Source organism: Dermacentor albipictus, chromosome 4 (genome assembly GCF_038994185.2).
Source record: "Dermacentor albipictus isolate Rhodes 1998 colony chromosome 4, USDA_Dalb.pri_finalv2, whole genome shotgun sequence".
NCBI classification, from domain to species: domain Eukaryota; kingdom Metazoa; phylum Arthropoda; class Arachnida; order Ixodida; family Ixodidae; genus Dermacentor; species Dermacentor albipictus.
Window position 1 is genome coordinate 125,651,632 of NC_091824.1, and position 12,232 is coordinate 125,663,863.

The following is a 12,232-nucleotide window of genomic DNA, read 5'->3' on the forward strand; positions in this document are numbered from 1 at the left end:
TTGATCAGTACGCCATGCTCCACTGAATCACAAGTTTTAGCCAAATCTAGCATCACTAATGCCGAATATTCTCTTCGGTGACGAGCAAGTTGTACACAACTAAGTCTACTTGAGCACACCATATCGAGCACCCAGATCTAAAGCCGATTTGACTGCGCCTAAGTATTGAGTTTTCAGAAATGTAGGTTGTAATTTGGCCATTAGAAATCGTTTCTATTGGTTTAACCAAATTGGATGTCAGATAAATTGGTCTAATATTATCTAAATAATAACCACCCCCTGTTTTTTTAAGTATAGGCATTACCTTAGCAATTTTCTATTCTGAAGGCATTCAGACATTTTTTAAAGAGTGGTTTACAATATTCAAAATTTCTTGCGGGGATCATTCACGCAGAATGTTTACCATGGATATGGTAACTCCATCTGGACCTGGCACTGAAGAAAACAAAAAGCGAACAACATCCGCCAATCCTTGCAATGAGACTTCCCTAAATTCCTCTAGCGGTAATGCTTTCTATAGGTACGGTGGAACTATTGAAGTGAACCTATTTTCTACTCCCTTTCCAATATTTGCGAATGACTTGGACAGTTCACGTGACTAAAGGACAAAGGCGTTAATATTTACTGAACAGGAATCATCTTTCGAGAGCGTAAAAATTTAAAGAGGGCTTTCTTTCTTTTTCGATTTATACAGATAAGTGAATTTATTTATATCATACTCATATTTTGCTTTAGCTACCGTACGCTTGAAAAAATAGCGATAAAATGGTAATCACTCCAATTGGTTGGATAGTGATTACAAAGAATTACCTTACAGTCGTATACAGAAGAAGGCCGTGAAAGCGCTTTTGCATTTCTTGCGATCTACCGGCCTGTGTGAACGACTTTAACTGGAACGCCTCTTGTGTGTGTCTCCATGTGTGCGTGTTCGTTTTTTTTTTGTGTCTTCCTCTCTGTCATCTTTCTAACCCCTATCCCCCATCCCCAGTGCATTCTCTCTACCTTCCAAAGCATCTTTTTGTTTTCTTTGAGCCCGCGTGCATTGTGAATTCCACCGCGGACTGAAAGATTTACTGGTGTCGAAGGTTAATTACAAGATCTATTCTTCAAGGAACGCTGTAAAACTGCACAGAGGCTCTTAGCCCTAATATTCTCTTGCATATCCATACGGGAAAGCGTCGTAGACTTAAACTCCTTTTGAATTTTGCCATAGTTTACAAATGTGGTATATTTTCTTTTGAAAGAAATCGCAGGGGAAATCAATCTCAAAGGTAATAAGGTGTTCGCTGTTTGTAGCGCAGTCTATAGTATTCCACGGGGAGATAGAGACGAGCTGCAAAAAGTGAGAGCTATGGCCGATTGAGAATGGCAGCGAGCAAACGTAGCAACTTTTGAATTTAGACAGGCCAGATTATTATCAAGAGGGAAGTCCCACAGGTGTTTTCCACCTAAATCAGTTTTAAAACCCCAAGACACATGGTGAGAATTAAAGCCACCAGCGAAAACTGTGGCTTTTCTGCAGGAAGCTAATGCGATGTCTAGACATCGGGTATCCTAATATAAGTTAACTCAGGTAAAAGAGGAGCAGCAGCCTGGGAGTGTTATGTCTAATGCGAAAATTTCGCATTCCGTAGGCATACATTGATGGAATATCGTCGCCTTGCGACTAAATTTAGTTGAAATCAAGAAAGCAACGCCACCACTCTGGCAGGTTTATCCAAACGAAATAATCAGTAATTTTTTAGAAAAAGCTTTGAAGCATTAGAAAGCTAGATTTCTTGTAAGACAATTTCATCTGGGGAAAATTGAGAAGAAAAATATATGGTAAATCTGTAGAAGCAGAAACAATCGAACGGTAATTCCACGGTAATACCTTTAGAGAGCCTATGTTGTAGATAGAACGGCAGCGGAAATTGCCTGATCCAAAATACTCTCTCTCAAAAAGTCGATCAACTCTCAGAAATTGTGTTTATTTTCTTCTTTGTCTTTATTCGATAACCAATTTTCGATAAAATAATTCGCCTCTAAATTTTTTCATTGACGCGATAGACTTTGTTGTAGAGAATTAAAAAAGCCTTTTTTTTTCTCGTTTTCTTTCATTTTTAATAAAAGATGCTTCAATTTATAGTATTATTTCATTTGCCTTTGGGCACCATCTCAATGCATTTCGATCTCCTGATGAAACGCAATCGTTTTTTTATTTCACTGCATAATCAAGCTTTATTACTTGCAGGCCAGTGGAACGTGGATATAAGATAAAAAAGAGGATGGATCTTATGTACTCACCATAGAGAGAATTCGCTCCTACGTTTCTTCATTTTCTGCACACATTACCATTGTTGCGGCATCTGCACAAACACATTCATCTTACGTAGCAAAAAAAGCGCTCTCTATTCTTGGACTTTGTTCTGTTTTTTGCGGTAGGTCTTTGGGACACAAAAAGCATAACAGAAAAAGCGAAAATACATTTCATTGAAATTTACTAAATGAAGTGGAGACCAAATTAAAAAAGAATAGTTTTCAAGCTTCATAGTAGTAGTGGCCACAAAAATTTGCCTGATGGTAGCAAATTCAACTACGTATAAGTGAGTTACTTGTCAGTAATGGTTTAGAGGGGCACGATATCATTGTGAAGTTAGTGTCAATTAGTGGTGAATGCACAAATCTTTGAAAATAATACTGTGCTCAACAGCAGTTTTGATAATAAGCATTGATAGGCTATTACGAAATGCATAGCTTTTTCAGGTAATGTCTTTCCAAACAGCGGGATAATACAACCTAATTTGATCGCTGCGCTGTAGAGTTTGCGCTAGTGTAGTTATTGAGATAAGTCTTTGTAAGGTTGAATGTCTGAGAATCTGTATCACGCTAGCATATTCGACTAAGGCGTTTGACAATACCTGGCGCCTGCTAGTTACATCCAGAAAATGCGGGCCAATATGCAGGTTGGAGGCGTTTACGCGTCCAGAACTCAGATGAAAGAAATGTTCAAACAAACGGTTTGTCGGCGAAAATGTGATGCAGACTTTCGCATGTAGATAATTCACTTCAGCTCAGAAGCACACACAAAAAAAAATAACAACCATTAGGAAACTTTCAACTGCATTTTTATTTCTTCGTAGCGCACCAGTAATGAGAGTTTTATCAGTCATTATCAACTTTCATCACCACTTGAGAGCATGCATGTCGCTGCTGATCGTTAAAATGTGGCATAAGGGTCGGAATAACATGTGTTCAACTGATAGCAGTGATATCATAGATAAGTGAGTGCGTTTATCAGGATTATATCGCTAACATGAAAGCTCCCCAACAGATCCCATTACGGATTTAGTCTGCTAGACTCACCGATTATACATGAGAGAAGGAGGAAAGGCTAGCACTATCTTCTGCAACCCATGCGGGAGCACGTGACAGCTTGTGACAGTTGCACTTTTAGAGACTTTCTTTTTTTGTGTCATGAGCAGAATTTGTGGACATGAACCACCATGAGAGCCAGCACGAAAAAAGTGCTGGAACACCCATTTCTGGTAGGTAATTAATCGCACAAGAAACCAAACAAAATTTAAGTGACAAAATATAATCCAATATACTCGCACAGGGATGGTTTCGGCACGCTCCTGCTGCCAATTTCCTTTTGCCCAAACCTTCGAAAGATTTAAACACCGAGAGAATACAGAAACGGCCAAACCTTACGGAGGGAGAAACGAATTGCGAAGTAAGTGCAGCGTGATGTGGAACTTGATTTGGAACTTGCTTTATAGACTCGGATTCCTTTTCTTTGAAATAGCGCTTCTTGAAGGTGCACTGAAGAATCGCTGTTGCACTTCTCGTTCGTAGCAAAATAAAGAATGAATCCTAGCACTATACGAAGCGATGCATTCATTTACCGGTCCTGCTTGCGAGTGATTGCCGGCAAAATTCACTTTGTTTCCGTTGGTTGCCTTCGCAAAGGCGAGACCATGAGTCTGGAAAATTAGTTTTTTGCCTACTTTGACTATACTAGTGTTTTTGTGCAATACGTGTGACACCGGGTAAGCAAAACGGCAACAATGTTGCAGACAGCCTGTCAATAGAAGCATGCTGCGCTCCAGTGACAAGCGATAGTGCTGACTGGTGCTTAGTTTTAAGGCGCCGGCACGAAGCTGCACGAAATCACACTTATTTAACACCCATAATCAGCAAGTTCGCCAGGTCTGAAAACAAGACCATTGTTAACAGCACCGGACGAGAAGGAAGGAAGTTGAAGAAACGCAAGACTTGACAGCAACTGTTCTAAACTTTGGCAGTGCACCTGCATGTACAAAGGGCAGCTTAACAAGTAAAGTTGTGGAAGGATTGACGTTAGCGGAGTAGCGCAGTTCATTATTTATTTAAGGCAGCCTGTAGCCCCATTGGTGCAATCTTCAATAAGTTGTATTGAGGGCTGCTAAGGGCTGAACGGAGTGATCAGCGCAGAGCAAAGTAAAGCATAAATGTGCCCGATGAGTGTTGAAGAGTTAATTAGTAACGTTTCTATCACTCGCGATTCACTTTCCTCAGCTGTTACAATCTTTATCGTATGCGCCGGAAAGAGAATAAAGAAGCATCAAACTGGTCTCACATTGCGGCAGCTGAGCGAAATTTAAGACGCAAAAAGTAGCCTATTTATACATATCTCAATATACTTTATTTGAATATAATGTAGTGTTTTTTACCGTGTCAGGTGGTAGGGAGGCGAGGTAATTTTTTTTTTAGACGAATCAGTTTTTATCGCAAATTAGCTTTGCAGACATGGACAGACTGTTCTTGCTATGCAGGGTGACATAAAAGTTGTCTGGGGCATTATAAATAAAATAAACTAATATGATTAAAACAAGACACTACGACCTGCCTGCTGCACCTAAGTATTGCATGCTTTTTATGCGGGGAGACAGGTAGATGAAACGTAAAGCACCTCTTTTTGGGCCACTTCTGCAGTTTCAAGAGCTTCAATTTAGTTTAAGGATTCGGGATCTCTCTCCAGTTATCGGTCCTGATGCAGTACGCAGTTAAAGAAAATATTAGAAATAGAACATAAAATTCGGAACGTCTAGTGACCCTCCCATTCACAAGAAATACAGCACAGGACAGAAGCCACAGATTATATCAAGCTTGTAAACAGAAACGTTCAGGATGACTAGCTATGACGAGGTAATGTAACCTGATTCAAATAGTCCGTGACTTCTTCACCACTTGGTAGAAGGACGTATAGGTAATGTTCACGTGACACCCTGGACGCAGCTCCTCACCATTTTAGTACTCAAACATGGCGTCTGCGATGACGTCATTACCCATATTATCACACGTTTGTACAAGAGTTTGCGTTTTGACGCGGACCGTCGCATGACGCACCTGTCATGCTACGGTGTTTTCGCGTTCCTTGTTTGCGCAGCTTCTAGACCTGTTATTGCCCAAGTTGGATATCATTATGGCATCCACGCAAACAATCTATACACTGACATGTATGCCTAACGGGGCATATTTTGGGATCCTATGGAAGAACCAGTCTGAGACGTACTTAGGCATTGATTATTCAGTGTGGAGCGCGGAGAACTTGTTTGGGCTACCGTAACTGACTCCTAACCTCTCCATGTAACAGTAGACGCGCAGGGCCGTTAGAACCATCCTTATTTCCGTTTAACATGTGGCAACGCAGTTTACTGTCAGTCTGGGGCTCATCACTAATGTACAGCCCCTCGCTTTGCATTTTAGCGAAGGCCTCTCGTCATAGCGGAAATATAACCGTCACTGTAGAATGACCGAGACCCGCGAGTCACAAAGACTGTTTAGCGGAAACAGAAAATGAGCGTGAAAGCATTTTACCTGTCGAATGCTGTTCTTGCTTCCCGTTATTTTATTGTCTTATAGCCTAACCGAGTACATATTTCTACTATAAATGCAGTGTTTATATATGTGCCTGGTTAACGCCATTCTCTAATATACCTAAAGGTTTCTTGGTAGCTTTATAAGAAAGCCTCATAGCAGCTCATAACATAGCGGTGAAAATTATCTTTAGTCGGATGCCTTTTAAGAGCAGTGAAACTAATAACTCGCCTGTCACGATGTCTATATCACGCGTCACGATGTCTATATCTGCTGGCGTGATATCATTTGATTTCGTGCTCGACGACGCGATAACTGTGCTTATGCATGCTCACTGTTGCACTCAATATTGTGACGTATTGTTGCGGAAGTCCAGTACTCCGTACATGCCTCATTACATCTTGACAGCAAGCACAGTAGCGAGGAATCTAATTATGACTCCAACTAAGTGCGCTTCAAACCGTTGTGTTTTAATTGGGTATTCTAAAGAAGAATGTTAAAAGGTCACTTGAGTGAATATCAGAATTATTAAAGCAAAGAAAATACAGCCATGCAGCCTGCTGTTTGCTTTTGCATTTGAGACAAAATACCTCCAACGATGCTTGACGAAAACGGACTTCGTGGCTTCAGTTGATAAGCATGACCTAAATGTTGTGTTACTGGTACGTCGTTAAAACACACAAAGCCAATTACTGTCCTTGCGAGAGGTTCAGTCGTCATTTTTCATAATTTGGAGAATGGTCGAGCCACAGGATTATGCCGACAAATTAGCTTAAGTGGGTGATATTCGCCGATCAACTATCTTTGGTTAACTTTGTTTCCATTGATCAATATTATGAGGTTGGAGAGATTAACTTATTAAATTTTCACACCGGGAGAGCTTGCTTGAGAGAAGAAGGATGTAATGAGCGTGCATGTTGCAAAAATTGTGGAGGTTCACAGTCATTACAATACAAGTACAGCAAAGGAAAGGCATGCGGCGCGTACGCACGTAAAAAACCGTATTTTTTTAGTGATTGCCATCGGAGCTATGATAAGGCCGCTCCTTTGTCTTGCATGCTTTCTTTGAAATATCAATATAAAAAATTGCCTTGCTTTTTTTTAGTTCAGCCAGCTTCAGTATTTGTTTCTTCCTGTTAGAATATGAAAGCTGTAAAACGATGTAAAAAAGTCGGAGGAAATTCAGGAATTGCAGCTCGGTAGGAAGCGCGTGAAGTACAAATAGCGGCTAATTGGATTACGAACCGGCGCTAATAAATTTCTCGTTCTCTCTCGGGAAAACTGTTGCCACGTCGATTTCACTTCATTTTTTTTTTCTGGCGGCCATAAATGACTGCTTCCGCATTAGGTTTGTATAGGCTTCCATGCATTATGTTCCCCTCATTTAGCGTGCGAAATGCGCTATTAAGTATTTTCATGTTCCCCTTTGAGTATTTACCGGCCTTGATGGAAAGCTTTGCTCTATTGTTGGCGTAAAAGAAGATAGGAACGTTGTGAAAGGACCAGTTGCATTCGAAATCTCATAAAAGGCTGTGCCAGTGACCTAGACGGTGACCTAGACGGCATGCACAAGGGCGGCCGTCCCGTTTGGTAGGAGGCAACAGAAATAAACAGCGTTAGCTTTATTAACGAGCCAACAATGTGTAGTATGTGGGGCCTTGGTCAACTCCCAAGCTGAAGTAGAAGCTCTGAACTCGGAGAAATTGAAGGGGCCATACTTGTTTTGCTTCGCCCATCCAGCCTCAATCTATGTGTGCAGCGTTGTCCTTTTCAATAGGGCTGTGCAGCGGATAAAGAAGTATCCCATTATTCGTAACCGTTTAATGAAATGCTTAAGCGCACAATAAGTTTTCTTGACTTACATATACGTCAGCTAAAAAGGCAGCAATGATGAGTCAAGTACGCACATATTGAATAGTAAATAAATCGCGCCACAAATGAGCAGTTTGTGTTAATATTACATCAAATTGAGTGACTGAACACATGAAGCATATCAAAACTACCTGCACCTCATATAATGTCTATCAACTAGCGACTTTCGAGGTAATATATATTTACATACATAATCGCAAGCTCAGTTGCGAAGGCCCAAATAAGCTTGTTAACATTCTCGGGAACTCCCATCGCTCACGCAAAACTTATTAACGCGTCGCAGGGACATTGTTTAACGCTCATGCACTAGCAGTTGCCGAAGGTAGCGCATTCTACCTCCGCTGGCTCGTAGTGCTGCGCGAACGCGTGGCTTTGTTCCTGAAAGATCCACAGCTGCTGCCTAATTGGGCCACTGCACTGGAGCACTTCCTTTTCCTTGCAGTGAAGATAGAACGACGCTGCCGGTGCCTGCCTGACTTTGCTCACGTAACTGCAACCATTTAGCCACAATTAAAAAAAAAAAGAAGCTTGTTCACGATGAAGGCATTGCTTAATTAATTATAAGTTTAATTGATTAATCGCCCGGGCATACTTTCCAAGTTTGTCGGGCATATAATTATTCCCCCTTGACCGCTGCGTGTATTCCTGTCTCCCATCAACCACCCCGCTCATGTTTCATTTCGTTTGGTTTACAAAGCGACGCGGGTACTTCTACAATTCATGAAACCGACTGGCCTCAGTTATCGTTTGTAGGGGTGAAGGGATGGATAACCGCTCGTGTTCAAACTGAGAGTACCTTGTTCACCTCTCTCTCATTCCTTTCTTTTCATCCCTTGAACCACTTCACCCCGTGTAGGGTAGCAAGCCGGACGTGCGTCTGGTTGAGCTCCTACCTTTCCTTCCTTCTTTTGCTCCTCCTCCTCCTCCTCCTCCTTGCCGTGGCCTCATTCTGAAAGGGCCTGACCACAAAAACCCATCGGTGCTGAGACAAACGTAGAACGGAGTTGCCGTTTGCAATGTTTGACCAAGACTCAGTGATATTACACCTTGGAACTAATGCGCGTAACGCACTCCTATTGACAAGAGGAGCAAGAATTATGGCTGTTGCGTCGTCCACGCTTTCATTGAAGTGGATGTTTGCTACCACATCCGCGGCGCCAATGCCGTTCCACAGCAGCTAAGGCATGTTTTGGCACTTATTCGGTACGGTGCCGCACAGCGCGCGAGTTGGGAGATGAGATACGTAGAGCTGCCCTTGTCTATCTCAGGCAGGAATATCTACTCTGTACTGTATACTCCGTAAAGTTTGGGAAGACTGTTAGGAAGGTAAGTACCAACATTGTCGCCGAATAGTGGTTAATGTTCAAATGTTGACGTCCCTCGCAAATACGAGTACTAGAAGGCAAATGAATAGGCCTTTTGGCAGGGAACGAAAACTTCGACCTCAAAAATGTTACCGGATTTTAAAATTTTCTGAAACTAAACTATTCCATGAGATCTTGTAGTAAATAATATGTCTTTCTTCAATTTGCAACGTATTTAAGTAAATGCAGCTCAAACCCGACGACTCCAGGTAACCTGCATCAGTGCAGCATCATTAAAAAGTTAGTCGCTACTTTAAGCCGGTTAACTACATTGACCTAATTAGAAGTCTTAGTTCTGCAGACTGACCAACACTAATACCGCGTAAGTTCTACCCATGCAGCATTTTTACAAACTTGCCACAAATGGCCGAAGCGCTCCGTATATCGCCCTTTCTTGTGAGAAAAAAAACGAAACATAACAAAAAAAACTTTCGTTGATTACTGTGCGAACAAAACCAACCTTACACGCTGAGAAACCAACCAGCCACGTTGCGAAAGCCATCGATTTAGCCTGAGGCACTGAATTGCGATCCCGCCGACGGTGGCTGCTCTTTTTTGTGTTTTATATACGCCTCTTCCGCAGTTATCCATTTACACCGGCTTACACCGGCCGCATTTACATTTACACCGGCCGCAGCTTGGCTCCGGGTTGTACCACCCATGGCAGGACGGAGTAAAGTGGCGGCCGGGGGCGCTTCCGGTGGCGGGTCTCTAAGTCAGCCGAGTGAAATATCTTCAAGACTAGAAGCGCGAATAATCCTTCTTGGACCATCGCCCGTACTCTCCAGCAACAACTTCTGTAATACCCACCGTGGCATAAATTTTGAATACGCCATTGCACCTACGTTTACATAGCTGCGGGTTCCAGTTTTTATAGTTGTTTCACGCTTAAGCAGTGCGACTGAATTCAATTACACACTACAATTCGTAAAGAAAGAGAGAACGGGCAATGGATAGTTTATTCTACAATGAGACGGCGGGGTGGTGGACTAGTAATTTGCGGAAAATTATTAAAATTACGATAAAGGAAACACGCTTATTACCTTGTTTGTGGCAAATTTCAACATTAGCTTTATTTATGATGCAGTTTGTTAAAACACCACCCATTTGTCCTGAACTGGCCTTGCCTTTATTTTTTTGTTGGATTCCTACGTATAATGCTAAATAAAATCGAGCTTTCCAGTTTCATGTTCTATTTTATTTTCATGCACCTGAAGCAGTCGTCGAGCTCGCTTGGCCGGTTAGAGAAGGCTATATATCGCAGTTCACACCTTGAATTAAGGAAACTGACGTGATAAGGCATTCTGAAAGCTCTGTAAATTATTACTGGCGCGCGAACAAATAAAAAAGAAAAAAATGTCAGCTGCGAAGTGTTTGTCACCACAAACTCAAGAGGGAATGCGCACAATGACATTACTTTTGCTCGCATTCTTAAGAGAGAGCACAATGCTACTCTCCTTGGCCAAGAAAGTAAGTCTAAACTGGTTGAGACAGGTAAAAGCAAAACAGAGAAGATTCTTTCTCGACTCCAGCAGCGTGTCTGACCTGAATTTCAGGAGTGTTGCGTTACAGGAAGCTTCTCGCTGGACGCAAGAACCAACAAGAAGATTGATAAAAAAATGCTATCGGCGCAGTGTTCTCGAAAAGCGAGGTAAAGAAGTCCCCGAGTTTTCCCAACCGGCGTTACTCTCATCTCATCTTTCATGTTCGCCTACGCTGTTGTCGCCGTTGGTAATTCGATTCTTCATATGAGCTCACTTTACCTTGGCGTTCCCATTATTTGGCTGCACTTTGGGCTAACAACGTTGTAAGCCGGCTGTCGGTGGGCCTTCTTTCTTTGTAAGGCAGTGTATTTAGTGCGAAGCTAAGCCTCTGCTTTCATTCTACTGTATTCGGAACGGTACATCTGGCGTGACACTCCCTTCAGGCACTCTCGCTGTGAGCCGCGACGTATACGGCCCGAGAGTTGGAGCAAGGCACGTAGAAAGCACCAGAGTGCGTCCCGTGTTTTCTCCTATCATATGAAGTTGTTTTCTGTTTGCCCGTCGAGTTCTCAGTGGAGGATAAAAGCTGAGCTCTCCGCGTCGGCCCAACTCAACGTCAGTGCTAAGAAAACAAACAAACAAACGAACTTTAAAAAAGCCTGGCAGGAACTGTTGCGACGTTGCCGAGCTGCTTGGGAGTTGGTGACTCGGCAGCGCTCAAAATACAAGGAAGTGCCAGATAACCAGACGCATAGCTACATACCTAACTACTCTAGAGGCGCCTTCGACTGGTAATTAGGAATGGTAAGAGTATCGCGAAATACATGCACGAGAGGAAGGCGCAAGTCACAAACATAGGCGCTGACTAACAACTCGCGGTTAGAAGTTGTCAGCAAGTTCTTGTGCGTCTTGCATCTTACTTTCGTCTTACTTTCGCCGCTGCGTCGTCACAGACGACAAAGCGTGAACGTGTACTAAAATTCAGGTGCTATCACACGACGAGTAAATCGAACAAAAAGTGAAGTCTACATAGCGCCATGTGATGTTAAACCTATATCGACGTGTTGAGGCAAAGAAAATACATTTTAATCTGAACAAAACTGAAGAAAATTAACCGTTTGTTTTCATTCATGAAGTTGCTGCTTTGTTTATGTGCCCGTACCATGTGATCAAACGAGATTAAAGAGAATTGAGTAACTAGATCCTTTGTTTCGTACTACAATACGAATAGTTTTGCGGATTCATAGGAGACCTGTTGCCACGAGAACTAATTTTAAATGATATTGTGCGTCTATGATTTTGCTGAGTCCGAGCAGGTTGTCTGTAAATATAGTCTTTCTAGCGACACCTTTGTGCTCGGATTATTTGAAAATCGCAGTGTGAGCACGAATCACGTCTAATAAAATCACTGGCACTAAAGCCAAGGACTTGGGTTTAGTGCAAGCTTGGGCGCAGATATTAGGTTCACGTCGTAGCATCCAGCAACTCATGTGATACTCGTTTACGAAGTCTTGGCTTTGTGCGTTTGCGTGGACGATGTGTGCCAAAATGAGTGCCTGCCAGAGACACCTTGGAAGCAGGGATCGTAACTTTGCTCATACTCTTCGTAGAAAAGTCCCCGGACCGATTTCATTAACACTATGCAGTCGGTTTGAGTGCCGCGTTACAAAA

The 12,232-nt window shown here is 42.4% G+C and overlaps 1 protein-coding gene across 3 annotated transcripts in view; it reads right to left on the reverse strand.

Moving 5' to 3' along the window:
- Positions 1-12,232, reverse strand: part of LOC135899597 (uncharacterized) — a 373,133-nt gene that overhangs the window by 80,234 nt on the left and 280,667 nt on the right. For all 3 annotated transcript variants that reach the window (XR_011514086.1, XR_010563658.2, XM_070537557.1), the window contains one exon: positions 2,287-2,348. Coding sequence is in view for 1 of the 3 variants with exons in the window: in XM_070537557.1 (XP_070393658.1) it covers positions 2,331-2,348 (18 nt within the window). In the remaining 2 variants the exon portion in view is untranslated. The remainder of the gene's footprint in view (positions 1-2,286; positions 2,349-12,232) is intronic.